Raw genomic sequence first — 20,131 nt, 5'->3', positions numbered from 1 at the left:
GATAAAATAAAAAGCACCAGTACACACACAGAGAAAAGCAGCTGTAGAATTTCTTCTCTTGAGTCAAATGGGCATCATCGGGAGAAAAAGGACAGATCCTTTGCTTGAACATGAGACTGGGTTCCAGTGTTAAGGGTCAACTATTCAGGATCAACGAGAATGTGCTTAGCGCAGTGTGTAGACTTAGCTGCACAACCATCAGCCCTACAGTAGTATGCACACTATTGATCGCCAGCAACTTTAATGACTATGAAATAAACTTTTATTGGCCTAAATTCCAAATCCAAAAACACAGAAGCAACACTTTCGTCAATATCGCTTTCTTCTCTCTCCTGCACACAAAGGCGCACACACTGACTGCATGGCAGCACCTACGCAAGAGCTAACAAGTGGGTGTGCTAATCTCTAGAGACACGTTAGCTGAACACTCGTAGGACAAAAAAGAGTTTAATTTGGATGCCAAGCCCTCTAGCTACAGACCAACACCATAATCAACTGAACCACAACGAGAGAGAGCGAGAGAGAGACGGGCAGACGGAGTGAGAACCAGAGAGAAAGACTGAATCTACAAACCGAGAGGGAGAGGAAGCGGAGAGGGGAGGAATGTTATCTGCAAAGACCTTTATCAAAACTCTGTCCCCTGCCAACACCCCTGCAGGGCATTGATCTGGTCTGCATGCCTTTTCCGCCACTGTATATACTGCACTCTTTGAGAGAAAGAAAAGCAAATAACTGAGCAAAAACACAGACGGGTTTGTCAGTCTCATCTTCTATTGATACGCATGGTGGGGAAAACGATCATGATTTGCCGCTCCTGAAGCAGCAGAGCTCACGGATAATGTATCGATAACTGCAAACGTCTGCGTGGGGCCGAGTTTGCACATGACCAGGGAAAAGTTCTCAGATGGCGTGGCTTGCCAGACTCGCTGCCTCTGCTCTGGGTGCTGGCAACACAGAGAGGAAATCAGAGTCAGTGAGAAAAACACTTCATCCTGCCAAGACGAAATTTAATAGAAAACCGTGAGAAGGCACAAAATCATACGTTTTATAATCACAGTGCTAGAAATACATTTTCTGCTACATTTTGGTGGAGCTTGGTGGGATCACTGTGTCCTCTCCCAGTACTAATCACGGAGAAATGTGTGACTCGGTGTTGTGTCGTTAAATAGTGATTTAAAAAAAAAAAAAGTTAACCGTGACTCAGCAGACATTATAAAAAAGGCTTGCAGAGAAGTTTAAATGACTAAAACTCTCCAGAAAGAATGAGCTGGCGTTTTTCAGTGTCCAGACTCTTTACACAGACCAGCAAGTTGACAACAAATAGGATGTATATTATAAATATACAGCACTGAGGTTTCTGCCACCCTCAAGTAATATACAAGATCAACATTTTCTAAAAATGAAAGGCGGTTAAATCATTTTGTGTAGCTTTACACTGCAAAACTTCCCTGTCACTAAGGTGGTGTTGAAAGAAAACAGTCCTGGATGGAACCTGTTTTAATAGCACTGCATGAAGACACAGTTTTGATGCTCTTACTTTAAGACCTCATTACAGGAGCCACAATTATGACTTACTGTGGGTCCCTGCGCTGCTACTGTAGGTTGCAATTGCACTGTAGTGAAGTCTGTCCCAGATGTTTCAGACAATGTCATGTTTATGGCTTGTGTTTTAAGTGGCAGTGCGAAAATTACAATGTCTTTTATCTGAAATGCCTTCAAACGCAATTAATTACAGACCTCGGGCACAGAGTTCAAACACTGCACCGTCTCCTTCTCTTTGTTCTCCTGTAGGAAACATCAACATGATATTACTATGGGGAAATGTATTTTGTACTTAGAACAATCTAATCTTGTGGGTGCAAAAAAAAAAACATACCACCCAAAGATATGATGGAATGTAAGATTTTCTAAAATGTTCTTGTCATCGTATTTAGTCTCTTCATGGGGCATCTCTATGATACTGTAAAAATGTATGCAACATTTGCATGATGCAACTTTCTGAAATATCATAAGAGTACTTCTAACTGTACATAATACAAGTTGTATACCTCCACTATAGTTGCACAGAAGTACTGTACTTTAGCCTCTCCTCCTCCTCCTCCTCCTCCTCCTCCTCCTCCTCCTCCTCCTCCTCTTCCTTCCTCCATCCAAAAAGGGGAGAAAGGAGGCTGGCTTGTTAACTTTATGGGCTTGACCCCCCCGGCTCTCAGTCATTTCCTCGGTTTGGACTGCAGAGAGCACACACGGTGCCCTGACACGGTTTGCAGTGGCACACAGTGGTGGAGGAGCTGCAGCTGGGTGTCAGAGGACCACGGGGAAATACTGCAATAATCCCTAAATGTGATGAAAATATAGGACAACATTTTTCCAGGATAATCTGACGCACAGAGGGAAAAAAGAGCCTTCAACCTACTATTTTTGGAATTTGGAATTAATATCTTATTTCTATCCATAAGGTAGGGGAAATGGGTTATTCTATTATATGTACTATTCAGTCTTGCAATTGGCCTGGTGCAACTTTTCATTTCCCCTCCTAGGCTGATTTTATTTGACAATATAATTATATAGAAATAAAATTTATGTGACATATAGAAACTTTGAAACTGTAGTTATATCATAGTGATATCAATACAATTTCAGATTCTAATAGCCATAAACGCTGCTGCCACATCCTCATATGTACTTTCATGTTTTCCCATTTGATTTACTTTGTTTAACTTTTTTATCTTTGCATTGATGTTATTTGTATTTTGCGCCACATAATTTGTCAAATGTTTGTCATTTTTTCCCCCCGCCTCACGATTATTATAAGAATATTATTGGTATCATTGAGCTGCTTAATGCAGCCCCTTGCATCTTTATGCGCATCTGATGCTGTAAGTTTTCCCTCCGCTCTCACTCTGGACTTACACTAGATGGCGCAACAAGTCTCCAAAGACTATTCGGTGGCAGCTATCATTGGTGGATGAGATTCTGATAAAGCAAAACTTTTCCACTCACCTTATCCTCAAATCAATGCGCCCTTACGCTCGCATCAGACTGTAAATGTAAAGCAGGGCATTCGCAGCGGGTCTTTTACATCCACCCCTGCATCATCATTTAGGGAGAATAATTATAGTGAAACGTACCAATCAAGTCAACCCCTTCTGGTACACATGCCTGCGCTACCCTCAAATTCAGCCTCTGCATTCGCATGCTGTGTCCAGATTGAAATGTGCTGAGAGAGCTGCGGCCTGAGAAACTTTATTTGGTGGGAGGATTATTATAGCTTGCTCCTTTCCTTGCTGTGTTTTATTTTGTCGCATAATAGGATACAGATAAACATACAGTTCCATATGGAAAGACCTGTTCCCCATCTGTGGCCCCATTCTGTCTTGTGCTAATGGCTTCAGGTCCAGCAGTGCCTAACTACCACGTATGAGCCGTTTGTAGGTCTGCCATTGGATTTAACTGAGTCACCTTACTGTACAAAGACAGTGTTTGAGTGTGGAGTCAATGGTCAGACAGTCAAACTGAGAGTCTAAATCAGTGTTTCCTGACCTTCCAGCCCACCTGCCTATTAGCCAGTCTGTGGGTTGACCACTTTCCACCTGCGAGTCTGTTCTGCCTGTCTGTCTATCCACCTGCCTGTCTCAACATCTGCGTTTTGGATCAAATCCACACTTCTCCTATAGCTCCATACTGGCCCTGCAGACGGCTGAGCTCTTTCTACCCTCATTGATCGGCTTCAGTTTGATGCCAAATCAGCGGTTAACTGTTCCCTGACTCTTGCACTTTTAAATTCAAGTCAGAGTTCAAGTCGACCTCTGGAAATGTTTCACTTTCCATGTTTTGACAGTAAAACTTGCTGATTGTTCCATTTTGGTTTTTTGAAAAAGCAGCCATTGTTTACAGTCTCTATTCATAGCCCACTTATAACTGGCACAAACTCCGGAATACTCCACATACTTTGAATGAGGCTCATCTGCCCACAGGCATCCTCAGGTCAGTCGTCTCCCTGCTGTTGTCTGATTCTGCTCTTTTTTGTTCTTCTGTATTACTCTGCTCTCTGTTCCTCTCTGGTTAGGCCTTGTCTCTGCAGCGTTGAGCAGCTTGCCACCACATCCAAGCTTGGCGGCTACAGAGAAGCTGCCAAACTGTTCCTTTTTTTAGGGATAGCAGTCACCAAATTACAGCCGCTGGGGCAGTTAACTCCACCCGAACGCTCCTACTGGACCCGCCTAGCTCTAACTTCTACTGTCTGAAGAGTACATGACTTTGTGTGTGTGCGTGTGTGTGTCTGTGTGTGTGTGTGTGTGTGTGTGTGTGTGTGTGTGTGTGTGTGTGTGTGTGTGTGTGTGTGTGTGTGTGTGTGTGTGTGTGTGTGTGTGTGTTCACATGCATGGAGTGGTGAGGGAGGTCAACCAAATGACCAGATCATTTTGTAGGTGGACTTTAGATTTGAGACCAAAATAGGTGGTTCACATATGTGTGTGTATACATGTGCGAATGTGTTTGGGCCAGCCTGCATGCCCACAAGCAAACATTTGTGTGAGTTTTACATTTGTGTTTTTTTTAGGTGTCAGAGTTTATTGCAGCTTGGATCCTGCTCAGAATAACATGATGGGTTGGGCAAAAATACAATACTCTTACTGAAAACAAACGAATATCCCATGGAGCGACGCCCGCCAAAATTAGATTTATTCTCCGCAACACAATACTAAGCCATGTAAAATATTTTGTGCTCTGTCGGCACTGTGATCACTTTGAGCCACCATTTGATGTTAATCGCCACTGAGTGTTGACGTGGCGGCAGCCAATATACCAACAGTGTGGCGCCAGCTGGCACTTTTGGTAAGCTCTCTGCCCCACCTTAACTCTGCTCACACAACTGCCAACACAATGTAAAGAGCAGAACATGTTCTCCTGAATATGAATATAAAGATGAAATGAGCCGGCAGTTCACGTCTTGATTGATATTGTAAGGCTTAATGGATTTTGGCATCTCCAGCTTTGAGGTTTCATGGTGGTGCCAACATTTGCTGAAGACACAGACAAGAGCAGCTTAAAACGTGCGGTAATAAAAGGGGTTGCGCGCATATAAAATGGATGATTTTACAGTCGTAGCAATTAAAACTTTCTCTGTGGAGAAAAGGTGGCATCAATTCATACGAGTCAAGAGAAAATGGGGGTGGTGCGTCTGACTGGGTGGGAGGTAACAGTGATTGCCTTTCTCTCGACTGCAGTCATGGGAGACCAAACGTTGTATCTTGGGGAAATGATTATTCTTGGCGACACACAGAGAGCATATAGCTTAAATGTTTGTTTAGCTTGACAAGGGCAAAGGCTGCCTTGTGGGAACTCTGGCCACATCAAAGTAATTGTGGTGGATGTGATGGCTGACAAGTACCCAGCACTTGATGGATTGTGCATATAGGAAATGTAAATCTAATCTCAGACACTGGGTGTGGGAAACTCAAACAACTGGTACACTTGTTGGGTGGATTGTTCAACAGATGGTGCTTTCAGCGACACCGCTGTGTTTTATTATCAGCCAGCATCTATCCATCCCTAAGCCCTGTCTCATGTCTTCTCTGATGCTCTGTCTCAGTCCTTAATCCTATTTACATCCTTCAAATCCAATAGTAAACCACTGGAATTCATATCTTCATAAAAGTGTCTCTCCTCTGGGGCCTGTTATGACAGCTTCAACTACCTTTAGAGGTGCAGACTCTCTTATTGTGAGTTTGTGTGTGTGTGTGTGTGTGTGTGTGTGTGTGTGTGTGTGTGTGTGTGTGTGTGTGTGTGTGTGTGTGTGTGTGTGTGTTTGTGTGTGTGTGTGTGTGTGTGTGACAGAGAAAGAGATTTACACACTGTGCATGAGCGGACACACCTTTACACCAACAGGGAATTTCCTCCAGTTTCTTCTCTTCTTTGTTTTTGACTGAAGGAAAATAATCGTTGCTGCAGAGGAGAGAGAAGCCTCCATCTTGTTAAACGTTTCTTGGGGGAGGATGAGCTCGACCGTATGGCCGAAAGTATGTGGACACCTGAACAATACACCCCAATGTGATTTGGGCATCTCATTGTGAAAGCATGGGAATGAATCTGCTTTTTTTTTTTTTTTTTTACAAGATTTTTGAATCTGGCTGCAGAAAGTTTTGTTAGTGGGGGTCGAAGGCGTTAGATTAAAAAAAAAAGCATGCATTTCCATGAGCATGTCCACATACTTTTTGGTCATATAGTGCAGCAAAGACATTCCTGCAAACTGCTTTGTCGTACCTGTGATGTAAGTGTTGATTAGACACTTCCCTGTATCTTTTACAGGTTCAGCTCTCACATCCTTCTCTCCACATTCAACTCCCACTCTTTCTTTCTGTCTGTCTCCTTCATAATTGTCATTCTACTCCTATAACCCCCCCAACACACACACACACTCACACACACACACACACACACACACACACACACACACACACACACACAGACACCACAGCACCTCGGAGACAAACACAGCAAGCGAGACGAGAATAGCTGCCCATCCATCCATCCATTAAACCACTCTTGGCCTTTGGATGGGAGGAGAGCCGAGGCAATAACAATTAAGACTGAAGCCTTTGGTTTGTTTCTGTCCCACACCGGATGTTTGAAGGCTCACAGCTTAACTGTAGGGAGAGAAGAGGAATTCATGCACACACCAGGGCCAGATTAAAATGGTTATTACAGCCAGAGAGGCTGCTTGATTGTGGGATGTAGTTTAGCCTTATCTTCATGTTGTGTTTATAGTAGCCTTACACGTCATTCCTGGATGATGATAGACTGTTCTTGTTCCTGTCTCCCTTTTTTTTCTCTCCTCCAATATTCCCAACACCTCCGTCTGCAAATCTCCATCAACTACCACATCTCGACAAATGGCTGACAAATCATTGGTTTGACTGATGAAAAATGGCTCCACAGATGAGAGCATGGGTGCCACAGTTCTTGATTTACGATATATACTTGTTCTATCCCACAATGCTGCAAAGCACAAGTTGCAGAAATTGTAGGTGTATAAATAAGTGTGGTGGTGTCTTCTCTGTGCATCCCAGCTCTTTTCTGTGTTGCGTGTCATTGTGTGATACTGACCATATATGCCCTCATTATGTCCTCTTGGCTGCATTCTTCTGGCCAAGCCAAGGCCAGTGGTGTTTTTTCTTTTCTGCAAAATGGTATAATTTGGCAGCTATTTTTATTGCAGGCAGCAGACTGCAGGGGCCAGTTATTCATGCCTCCAAGTCAGGTCCACATCATGCACAGACTCTTTGTTTTACTGATTTTAATTGCCCCTAAACAATGCTTTTATTTCTTTGAATGGAGCAAAAACGCTCTCCAGTTGCAGGGGATTGCATAAGCAACTTTAACAGACTGAAAATGGATCTTTTTTTTTTTTTTTTTTTTCTTATACGCAGTCCTGAATAATTCAGGACTTAAAACTCAGTTTGAATTTTAGGTGATAGATAGTCACTAAGTGCTGAGTGCCGCCCACACTGGGTGATGTACGTACCTCTGACCACATTCTTCTTCGTGGAGTGTTTTTGTTAAGGCTCTACTTTTGCAATTTAAAAGATCAGTATCCGTTTAGAGAACATTTTTTTTCACCAAGTGTGGAATGAAAGGCATTTCCCCAACATTAAAAAGCCCTTTAAACCCCACTCCTAAGCTTTATTATTGCAGTCTCTCTTTTAAGCCATTCAAAGTTGTTTAAAATGTTGAAAGTGAACGGTCAGTGCGTCTAAAAATATCCTGGGACGTTAGGTGAAAAAGACCGGGTGAAGATCAAGCAAGGTCAGGTTTAGTAGAATAGGCTTTAGGCAAGTCAGCAGCAAACAGAGCAAAAATACACGCTCAAGTTAAAGGTTACTGTCACGTCTGACAACTCCCGAACACACTGTCCAAACTTTCACCCCAATACATCTGGTGGAAATAAATGATGTGCATCTTCTTCTGTCAGCCTCTCTCTGAACTCTCACTCCTTTTGATTGTTCTGTCATTCCTCCCTCTCCCACTCTTAACATCCTCTCCCCGCTCCTTCCTTTCAGCCATCTCTTGGCCTGATAGTGCTGACAGCCAAACTTTGCCTCTTGCTTCCAGTTAAATTGCGAACGTGTTGCAACAGGATTCTTAAACTTCCCTGGAAAGTCAATTTGCATGCTAACCGTTGGCATCACTTTCCAGCTGTAGGATTACAGAGCTGGGGATCAGAGGAGGAATTAACACGACGCGGTTAGAGATTATAGGGTTTTAGGTCACCCAAGGGTCCAATTCTAGGCTTCAGTTCATAGGATTAGCTTCAGGTTAAGGGTCACGATTTCCTGCTCTAAGGATCAATTGGCCTGGTAATAATTAGTTTTTCTAGGAATTATATTTTCGGTTGAATGGGAGGGTTGGCTGCGCTGAAGTGTGAGGTCAGTGCAGACAGGATAAAGGAAGGAAACAAACGCAGACACACATATGCTCACATGTCTGGTGACCTCAATTAGCAGTGTGTGTGTCTGTCTGTGTGTGTGTACAGCTATGACATCATGGAGTCTGTGTTTCATGACATGCGTACGCACTCAGACACATGTACATGCACACCCAGTTTCCCCTCTATGTGAATGGCGGCTTTGTTTGACTGCTCGGTTGCAGGAATAAAATTTTCCACCTCTGAGGTGATGTCCTCTAGACTATCTGATTGGCCAGTGAGAAGAGACTTGCACTCCTAGGAAAGGACTCACTGTGCAGGAAGCAGACAGTGACATTTTGTCACTGTGGTTTAAGTGACTTTCTTTCCCAGAGTCGATTCCTGGCAAGTTTCCCAGGGGGGAATGAGTCCATTTCTCCTCACCAGCCTGCAGCTCCTGGCCTGCCTGTGAGGTGTGGTATAAACAGCAGCGCTTTGTAATTAAGGATAAGCAGACCATTTCATAATATTTCAATGTCCATTTATTACTGACCATTACCCTTAGCTATGAATTTAAAGCCTTCGTGCACATGGCTGGATTTACCTATTAGGGATGCCTGGGGCAAGGGTTTGCTGTTCGGCCCCTGCTGACAGCCCCCACCACACACACATGTATGCAAGCACACACCGACACACACACACACCACTTCCCTCTCTGTGGATTGTGTATGAACTCTGTCACCCACATATTCTCATTAAGTCCAGTGCACACAGCAGGCTATACATGGCAGCATCATTATTTGTCCTGAAACCAACCAGTACCTCTGTGCTGGAATAATTCTACTTCGGGCCTCATTTAAAGGAATGTTTAGATTTATACTCTAATTTAGTCGAAAGATCATTTCTGACAGAGCACTTATGTTCGATTCAAAAAAGATGCTGAGCATAAAACGCCTTGCTTAGGTTGTACCTTTGATCTAAAAATCTCAAATCAACTGAAATTGACAGCACCTGCTTTGTGATGTCCCCCTATAAAATGCCAGCTCAAATGAGGGTTTAGTCAGGAATATCCATGAACCAAAAGAGAAAAGCAAAATTTTGGGGAGATGAGATCACAATGATGGTCGAAGAGACTGAAGCCAGGCTACACGTATTATTCAGTGGACTAAATACAGTAGCGGGTTGACAAACAAAGCCAAACGCGCAGCCTTGGAGCATGTCGCCAATGCACTGAACAAAGTGGGGCAGAAAAACAAAACTGCGGTTAGGATTAAAAAGAAATGGTCTGACCTTAAACTACAAGCGAAAAAAAAAAAAAAAAGAATAGCCACGCGTAACTTCAGAATTAAGGTGAAGGGAGGGGAGCCTGGCATGCCTGAGCTCTCCCAAATGAACCAATGCATCACTGCAATCAGTGGAGAAAGTGAATATTGTTTATGAAGCTCATGCAAAGTTCAACACATGCTTGGACTCATATGTGTGCCAAGCTGCAATATCTCTGCATAACCACAAGGGAAGTCACTTACGACAAGTCTAGACTTTGCTTAGAGGGAAGACAAGTTCCACGTCAAAGTAAGATTTTATAAATAACTACTTATTGTGAATTTCCCATGGGGATGCATTCTGAACTAGAATAAGAAATTTACAATTAATCAGTGATCAAATATTTATGGATACCAGGTGAATCCAGACACTTAAATGTGCATATTTCCATTAATCTCACTGATATAAATGGGGTGGACAAAATATTAGAAACACCTCTCTGTATGCAGTTCAATAGCACCAAAATGATAATTCAGTTGAATTGTTACCTGTCTTAAAGTATACATATATATTACAACCTGAATGTAGGTTTCATTGCAGGGCTGCTGGATTAGACTGCATTAGTTCCAGCTTGTTGTTGAGTGTATGCATTCATGCACAACAAAACTGACTCTGCACTCCTTCCCTCTTCTGTTTTCTCAGGTGTGTAAGCTAAAGATGTTGCCACATTGCTCCCTCCTGCTGTTGCTATGCATGGTGCAGCTGCTCTCCTCCTCCTCGGCCCTGCCCTTCGAGCAGAGAGGCTTCTGGGACTTTGCCATGGACAGCATGGACAGCGGCGGGATAATGACGATGATGAGGGATGAGGAAGAAGGCTCGGCGGTAGACGAGATCCTCCCCCCTGACATACCCATGTGCCCCTTCGGCTGCCACTGTCAGCTGCGGGTCGTCCAGTGTTCTGACCTCGGTCAGTGAGAGTGTGTGAAACAACAGAGAGAGAGAGATGCATGTCTGTGATGCTTCGTCATCGTTTGTAAGTGTGTGTCAAGAGGCTCAGAAAGGAAAGCAAATGAGCTGAGTGACAGAGTGAGTGAGCATGGCCTGAGCCTTGCATGACTTTCATAGCTCCAGAGAATAAAGCCCCCCCTTTGGTGTATTATCTAAGAGAGGAATGTCTTTCTCGCAGATAATGCTGGTGTATTTTGACAAGGAGAGGCATGTCTTTCAGGGATTTTATGTTCCAGACTTTGTAGATGCTGGGTGGGAAAGAAAGAGAGAGCGACGGTCTGAGCAGAAAAGGAGAAAAGACTAAAGGAAGGGGGAAGAGAAAATAAAAAGGACAGAAAGAGAGTGAGAGGGAGGCAGAGAGAGAGAGACAGTAGTGGACAAAAACAGGGACACTTTGATGGGAGGAGATGAAAAGTTTATAATTTCCTCACTGTCTTTAAGGAGCTGTTTCATGTTGTTTTTGGGATGCGGAAAGGATGTTTAATGTAAAGCCAAAACAGCAAGGGAGGACGGAGGGAAGGATGGGTTAGTTTAAAGAGATTTAAAGACGGAGGAGATGATTAAAAGGAAAGGACGATGGAGAGATAAAAGTTGTGTTTATGTGCGCCGCTGAAGCGTTTTTGAATAGAAATAAGGACGTGAGAATTATGAATATTCACTTATGAGTTCCACTAGCAAAACATGCACACAGAAAAGGACACAAGAGCATTCAGCTATTTCTTGACACATCAACAAAAGCTTAAAATATGATTTCCATGATGCTTTTACAGTCTGGCTTAATTTTAGTCATGTTTCCATATAAGCACACATTACACTTTCATGACTGTGGATATTATAAGTGCATGCTATTCTTCCTCTGTCTACTCTTAAAGGACCAAAGAAACTGAATTCAGTCTTACTTGTGGATATAAAGATTCCTCACGTTATACTGGCTATATAACTCTAATAAGCTGTCTGTGTTTAGACATAATGGTTTCGTCGAATCATCATTTTACAAGCTCTATATATTTACTGTCCCCGGCCTTTCTGCAGCGGGTAAATGTGGAAGCGTATAATTTCCGAGATGTCAAGTGCTTATTTAGAGCAGATGTATTTTGGCGGTGGCGTCTGTCTCCTCTCTGTGTGCATCCCAGCATGATGTCGGCTGTTTTGCGCTGAGGGGCGCTGGGGTTTTAGAGGGTGCTAGTTTTGTCAGTTTGTGGTAAAGGCTTTGAGATTTGTGGTAGATATGGGTGAAGCGTTATGGTTTGGGGTTTAGAGGGTTAAGAGATTCAGTTAATCAGCGTGTCGGTGAAAGTTGTCTCAGGTCTGTTTATCGTGTCTGTTAGGTTTGATGCAGGCATACAAATTTGAAGGTTTCCACTTGGCAGGATGCATGTCGAAAGCTGCAGGTGCTGACTGGAAGGTAAATATTTCCTACCACATGAATGCACCTGGTAACACTCTGCACTTTTGGAGTCAGGTTGCTCTCACAGCAGCTGTAATAACTTTATTACATTTGAGGAAAGTAAATCATAGAGAGAGTTTGGTTTATAATTTAAACTTTCATCCACGGCTTTAATGAATTTATCTTTGCTCCCTGAAGCTTGAGTTCTTGGATGAGGCTGCGCTATAAAGTTCCACATCTCTCAGCGAGGACGTGAGGACGTGGTTTGAGCGGAATGCCAGAGGGAGCTGCTGAGGGTTTGATCCTGTGTGGTGACATGGAGGGTGTGGCACAGTACAGCCAAAGCCATATATCTAAACTTAACTCGAGATGGACAGCTCTGGGTAAAGGCCTGTGGGTCAGATGTGGTTGGTGGCAAACTGGATCCCAGTGGGACAGCTGGCGCTCTCTCACCAGCGGGTCTGGTTGCATCATGGTCATGGTCCAGATGAGGTTGGGCCTGGTCGGGATTCGCTTACCGTGGGCTGTCTGCGCCACTGACCACATCTGATACACTTGTCCACGTGGCCCTGTGATGTGGTCTTGTTAATGCCCACTGGTTGCTGTGTTTGTGCGTTTGCTGAGTCATTTTTCCAGAGAGATCCCTGTGCGGAATAATGCAGGTGTATTTCCTAACACTGTCCACTTGTAACCCATTCTTAGCACTGCATGGATTTATTGCTTGGTAAACAATACTCATAAGCAACACCAACCATAACAGCTTTCGGTGCTTACGCTTGTCACTGATGGTGCTAACTAGTAGTTAGCAGGTGTTTCTGTCACAAAGAAACCAAAATGAAAACACCCATGTTTCCAAATGGGGTGTCAGCTTCACCACTCACACATTAACACACACAGCTTGTATTTCTGTGTGTGTGTGTGTGTGTGTGTGTGTGTCAGGGTTGTGCCCGTCTCCCTTTCATTTCATGTGTGATTTTGATCATTTAAGTCACATCCTTTGTAACTTCTGTCAAATGGAAACCAGACGGAAAACATCTGGTGTCCCCATCTGCTGTGAGGGGAATTTGCGTGTGTGTGTGTGAGAGAGAGAGAGAGACAGAGTGCGTGTGTGCATGTCGGTTTGTCAGTGACAAACCAGTAATGTTGGTTATGTGCTGCTTTGACGTCTCTGTGTGACCTCCATGCTTGTGTCTATGTCCACCTCTCATTAAAATAATAGACAAGGAGGCCCAAAGTGCTCATTTGAGATTGTGTGGGAGTGTGATTGGGTGAATTTTTGGGTCTGATGGAGGTTTTAAAACACACAGTGACTATTTATTTTCCAAGGTCTATGTCTGACTAAGATATCCTAAGAGCTTGCCCATTGAAAACAAACTGGTTTTTAGGGTGTTGGTTCACAGTCATCCATGGAAGCATTTAATGGAGTGTGATTCCCCTCTGTGTTTTTATTGGTCTTGTCCTCAGGTCTGACCGAGGTGCCAAAGAATATTCCTCGGGACACCAAGTTCCTGGACCTGCAGAACAACCATATCACTGAGCTCAAAGAGAATGACTTCAAAGGCCTCACTAACTTATATGTAAGAGACACACAGTCTGGTCACAGTCATAATGTCCCACTCAGCATTAGCTCAGCACCTCTCAAGAATGTGTAACCGGCTCAGCTCAGCTTGTATTGGCTTCAGCGGTGTGAAATATCATTATGACCCTCCGTCTCCTCGGAGATTTAGAGGTTCATTTCCTTTCTTTTTCGCCCTCCGACGCCCTTCGTTCTGAGAGCTTTAATTGTATTAAGTTTGTGCCCAAACCAAATGGGAGTATGCTCACATCCCTGCCTCTCTTAGGAAAATGGCTTTGCTCACTCCTGACCCGCATTCAAAAGCGCTGACCAAGAGCAATATTAAGTCTGGCAGCGTAGGAAACTCCAAACATGACATTATACAATAACATCTCTATTAAGGTCTGTTTACCTCAGCCTACATCTGTCTCCATCTTTCAGCCAGTACAGGTGAGGAGGCTGTCTGCTAAGGTGATGGACTGCTGTGAACTGTTTTCATTCACACATGCAAACACAAGCTCTTTTGCATTTATTATTTTATGTATTATTTTAGCTTTCTTTCTTTCAATTTTCCTGCTACTGAGGTTTTACACAAATCAAGTGCCTCTCCATGATTTTCCTTTTTTTTTCTTTTAGGGTCTGTCTCTGAGGAATAACCATATTTCTAGAGTCCACCCCAGAGCATTTTTGCCTCTGAAGCACATGCAGAAGCTCTACTTCTCCAAGAATCTGCTGACGACTATCCCCAAGAACTTGCCTGCCTCTCTGGTTGAGCTGAGGATCCACGAGAACCGCATCAGGAAGGTGGCAGATGGAGCCTTCGCAGGACTAGGCAGTATGAACTGCATAGGTCAGAAACCCTGATGACTTCAACAAATTTAGGCTATATTCGGCGGTGCTCACCACTGTATTTACCACTGTATAGCACTGGCATTGGATTAAAGAGACTGAAATTTGTTTCATGCCGCAAATATTCCCTTCATCTTGCAGAAATGGGAGCAAACCCCCTCCACAACAGTGGTTTTGAGCCTGGAGCCTTCAAGGGACTGAAACTGAATTATCTGCGTATATCAGAGGCCAAACTGACCGGGGTGCCAAAAGGTAACAACTCATCTGTGTGGCTTACATATTTACAGTTTGAGGCTATCTTTACAGGAACAATTCAGCATTGTGGAAAATACAGGCTGAGAAAATTGAGACCACTTTCATGTCGGTATACTAAATATAAAGCCAGCAGCTCATTACCTTAACACAAAGAGTACAAATAAGGGAAAAAAAGCTCAACTGGTGGCTTTTCCAAAGGGAAAAAGAAAACACCCACCGGAAGCTCACTAATGGGGTTTGTTTTAAGCTGGGGTGAAGGATTTTTACATATAAATGAACATCCATTACATTCATGGCCTTGTCCAAAAAGGTCACACAATGCTGATATCAGTGCTCGGTAAATCTCTGTGTTTCGCAGCATTTTTTTCACAGAGTTTCAAATCTGGTGTCTGTGGCTGCTTCTTTTGTCAACCAGCAGTGATTGGTTTGCTAGAGCTAAACAGACGAGCAAGTGTAGCAAACAACTGCATGCAGACATTATATATAACAGCGCCTTCTGTTGCCCAGGTGGTTCATAACTTGCATTTTGATTTCTGCACTGTATAGCAAACTTAAATTGATCTGATTAACTGGTAAAGCCAGGAAGAACATAAGGCATGCTGCTCTATGGAAAATGTACACTTCTGTTGAAGTGAATATTACTACTCTTGAAGGGACACCAGCTGAAAGAGCATCCTCGTATAACTACCTTGGTTTGTGGCTTAATGACAAGCTGTGCTTTACCTGTCATGGACTATGATCATGTAATTTGCATGCATTCTCCTGCCTCCACCCTTAAAACTCTTGGTGCAGTCTGTCATTCCACCCTTAGGTTCATAAGTGGGAGTGGATTTACAATTCATCATTGTTTATTACATGAGAGAGCTAGGCGGCAGTCGCTGGCAGTGAGAAGAAAATAGCACTGCATTCTGTTTATTTACATCACGTTTCTGGACTGAGTATACTGTGTGTATTTTTAACTCTACATCATGTTCGTACTGCACTGCAAGTCCCAAAACTATCTGGTCCTTGAAAATCAACATATTAATACTGAGGTTGGGAAACTGGCTTTTAAATATTATGCACAACAAAAGTGGAACAATTTACATGAACATGCAAAATTAGACAGGTTGCTTGATTGCCAGTGATAGGCAGACCACACCTTAGCTGTCACGTGGTTAACATTGTGAAACGGTCGCCATTTGCTTTGGTTAAAATCGAACCAGTTCTTTGGTTTATTCACCACAATTTCTTGGTTAGGATCAAATCCAAATGGAATAGGACAAAACTCCCCCCTGAGTGGAGCCTTAAAGGTATTTTACCTGTCTCTCAGACCTCCCAGAGAGTCTCCATGAGCTTCATCTGGACCACAACGAGATCCAGGCTGTGGAACTGGAGGACCTGAGCCGCTACAAAAACCTGTACAGGTATCTTTCACACTTGCACATCAAATTCATTTCGAACCATAACTAATTCCTTGCTCCATGATGGATTTGCATGTGATTTTTTTAAAAATTCAGGGTCGAAACTTTTGTACCTTATGGTTGGTGTCTCTTAGTCTGCCTTTTTCACAGCAGACATTTTGACTCTAATCTGTCTGTGCTCTCTACACACTTACAATGCCTAATGTGGTTATTTATAGTCACATGAGTATTGCCAGGCTGATTCAGCCCCAATTCTCACCCATTTAAAAGTGCACCATTCAAGAATTTTTGAATACCGTTTATAAATGCAACATTCAAACTTTGCCCCTCCTCACTGGCTCAGCGCCACCTGGAGCGTACTGTTAAGATTTGGCAAGTGTACAGAACCACACGCTGTGACTCAGATAAGAAGATGGGAGAAGGAGAGATGTTTAAATAGTTTAATAGTCTTTTCTCAGTCGATGTAAGAGAATCATTCCATAAAGCAGACAAGAAGGTCAGAGGTATCAAGTCCAAAAGAGAATCCATTTCCAGGTACGAAAGGGAATCCAAGCAAGGCAGAGTGGCAGGGTGAGGGCTGGAGAATGTGTCTGGTTACAAAGTCCAGAGCGATGTGTGACCATGGCTGACTGGCGCCTGGCAACAGTCTTAGGAGACTGGCAGATGCTTGTTGGGAGGTCGTCCCTTGAGCACAGACGGGACAAGTTTCTACATACTCTTGGGTGTCTGACCCATCCCAGGCCACCAGAAGTGTTCCGGAGAGGCAGGCAAACTTGTGGCCCATTGCAGTACCTAGGTACAAACAGAAACAGCAACAAAAAAAAGACAGTTGGAAGGACCATTACCTGGGTCTGGCTGAAACTGCTGCACCTTTCGTACCACCTCCTCAATCTCCCAGGACACTGTGGCCACAAACCACAATGCAAGGAGGACTGACTTGGGCTCAGAGCAGGACTCATTCAGACTCTGTTGTTGGGACAGGGCGTCAGGTTTCACATTCCTTCATCCTGGGCGATAGGTGAGCGCGAAGTTGAAACAGCTGAAGAACGAGGACCAACGTGCCTGATGGGAGTTGAGTCTCTTCACGGACTGGATATATGAGGGATTCTTGTGGTCCGTCCAAACAACAAGGAGTGGTTCTGAACCTGAGAACCAGTGACACCACTCCTCTTGTGGCATCTTCACTACCAGAAGGTCCTTGTCCCTGACATTGTCATTCCATTGCGCTGGTGATACATTTGTGAGAAGAAGGCACACGGGTGGAGCTTTTGGTCCACACCTGAGTGTTCGGATAACACCGCCCCTACGCCGGTGTCGTGTGCGTCCACCTTCTCCACAAATTGAAGGGCTGGATCCGGTTTGATTAGGACCAGGGGAAGAGGTGAACAATCCCTTTAATTTGGAGAAGGTGGCGTCAGCAGAATGAGACGGAAAACACAGGAGCACACAAGGCAAAAGGGAGGAAACCTGCAGATCCCCAAACATACTGCTTTTATGTACACTGCAAGCCACTTTTGTAGGAACATTACATTTATTTAAAGGAAAAGCTAAAACTTAGCAAGGTAACAAAGCTAACTGCTGGCATATACCTGTCCAACAGAAAACACGCCAACTCACTGTCACTCTTCATCACCACCCTCTCCTTCAGCGCTCACCAGCAGGAGAAAGCCAACCCCAGATTCACTTTCATTTTGGAACAAGGTGTTTCGCCTTGATATAGTTACGTTTTTGTCTGACATTTTCGTAGCTCCCTCTTGGTTCTGCTCACTGTCTGGCACCGGGTCCTTACCTTTTTATACAGTCCGGATGTCACACCCTGCATGCTGTTATTGGCTTGGGGATACACAGCCACTGCCCAAAGGTTTCAGCAAACGTCCCAGCCACAGGAAAATTATAATGAAATAAGAAAAGACAGGCCGAGGACATGGTCTCTGCAGACACTTACACCACCACACACGGCTAGTGGGCCATAAGTGATGATTGACGGGGAAGTTTTTCAGGACAATCCTGCATAGTATACCTTAGTATATCCATTTCCAGTTCACACAAGTAAAACACTAAAGCTAAATGTACCATGCAGCTGCCTAATTTCTGATTTGATCTGCCTCTTTCACATCTCTCCCCCGGTCTCTCTTTTTCCAGGTTGGGCCTCGGCTTTAACCACATCCGTAACATAGAGAACGGCAGTCTGTCCTACCTCCCCCGACTGAGAGAGCTACATCTGGACCACAACCGCCTCACTCGTGTTCCCAGAGGCCTCCCTGATATGAAATACCTGCAGGTGAGTCTAACATGCTCACATTTTGTTTGCCATCTGATGCTGAATGTTTCAACAATGCTCCACTCAGCCTTTATCATGCCACTTGTACTTTCTAGGTGGTGTACCTCCACTCCAACAACATCAACAAGGTGGGTGTGGATGACTTTTGCCCTCGAGGATTTGGGATGAAGAGGACATTCTATAACGGCATCAGCCTGTTTGCTAACCCCGTCAACTACTGGGAGGTGCAACCCGCCACGTTCCGCTGTGTCAGCGACCGGCTGGCCATTCAGTTTGGCAACTACAAAAAGTAAAGACAGGGGGATTGAGAGGTGGAGAGAGTGAGGGGAAGGGGATGGAGGAATGGAGAAGGAGCAGATAATTTAAATAATGAAAAAAACTTGAGAGATGGCAGGAGTTATTTGAGATTATTATTATTATTATTATTATTGTTTTTGGAGAGGATGACTGATGGAGAAGATGGGCAATAAACTGATGTAATAGAAAGAGAAGTGAAAAATACAATCACATAACTTGAAGGGAGTGGAAAGCAAAGCCCTTACAGTACTTCACCTGAGTTTTTTTTTTTTTTTTTTTTTTGCATTTTTGAATTTAAGGTTTTGAAAGTGGTGCCATCTGAAATGGATGAAACAGAGGAGACTGTCTGAGAAGAATGTTTTCCCCCCAACCTAAATCCATGAAAAATGCGTACTGAAAACTTGTGAAGCATTTCATTCCATATTTTTTACACAGTAGTGCTAATTGTGATAGAAGTCATTTTTGTTTTATTAACATTTTTAAGATTACAAGTAAAGAAATAGAAAAGCAATGCATTATAGATTTTTTATATATATATATATACATAAGAAGGTGCTCTGTATGAATTTCTGTGTGTGCTGATTTGGGAGATACATCACATTGTCCCTGTTTCATTGGTCTGAAGCCATTTGGCCCTCAACTCTGTGATTCAATTATACTGTATTAATAAATAACTAGTTACAGATTTGGGTCTATTTTCCACAATTTACAGACACTAAAACAATTGCACAAAAAATAGAAACTATTATTCAAGTTAAGCAATTCAAAAATATTTGTGTATATACAGTATCATGGTGTATTATTAGGGCAGAGCTTTACATTTTTTTATTGTCCTGAGATAACTGAACCACCAGTCCGTCTGCGTGACGAGTCTATTCTGTGCCTTAATTAATATGCTGTCTGTATGATACCTTAATACAGTATTCCTTGAGGGGACGTTGAGGTAGTGGGGGTTTGCCCCAGTTTGAGAAAACACACATCCGCTTTGCTTTGAGACAATGAAGGCAGTGTGTTTACATAGTGCTACAAACAATAGTAGTGTTAATGCATTTTTTGCACAGTTTTTCTGTTATGCTTTATCTGCTTCAGGGTTGTTGGAGGGTTAGTCTGTTTGCGTTGGTAGATCTATGTGGAACTACTCTTGCCATAAGTATTCTGTCCTGTCTCTGTTCTGTAATCTGACAAGCTACTGCTGCATGTGAATAAAGACATTTTTAGCCTGCTGCACAAAGCCAGAGAACAACTGATGCCCCTGGGTTGGATGCTGTGTGAGAAATAAAGGAGAAATATCACTTTGTGTAGAGAAATTTTGGGTCCATACTTTATAATTTGCCATTTATAGTACAAGCACGTACAGCAAGCTCACATTACATTCGATGCATGACAAAACTGATGCTGTAAAGATTTGTGGGATTTTACTACTGCATTTTTG

The 20,131-nt window shown here is 43.4% G+C and overlaps 1 protein-coding gene across 1 annotated transcript; it reads left to right on the top strand.

The window, feature by feature from the left end:
* The first annotated feature begins 2,209 nt into the window (after window positions 1–2,209).
* bgnb (biglycan b) lies at window positions 2,210–20,003 on the top strand. The gene is made up of 8 exons (XM_070968007.1): window positions 2,210–2,456; window positions 10,367–10,631; window positions 13,524–13,636; window positions 14,251–14,464; window positions 14,605–14,715; window positions 16,031–16,124; window positions 18,264–18,402; window positions 18,498–20,003. Exons 2-8 carry the CDS (start codon window positions 10,382–10,384, stop codon window positions 18,693–18,695), a joined length of 1,119 nt encoding a protein of 372 aa, XP_070824108.1. The 5' UTR covers window positions 2,210–2,456; window positions 10,367–10,381; the 3' UTR covers window positions 18,696–20,003.
* The last annotated feature ends 128 nt before the right edge of the window (window positions 20,004–20,131 follow it).

This window comes from Chaetodon trifascialis, chromosome 8 (assembly GCF_039877785.1).
Source record: "Chaetodon trifascialis isolate fChaTrf1 chromosome 8, fChaTrf1.hap1, whole genome shotgun sequence".
Taxonomy (NCBI): Eukaryota; Metazoa; Chordata; class Actinopteri; order Chaetodontiformes; family Chaetodontidae; genus Chaetodon; species Chaetodon trifascialis.
Note: the sequence above shows the minus strand (reverse complement) of the source record. Positions and strands in the feature narration are given on the sequence as shown.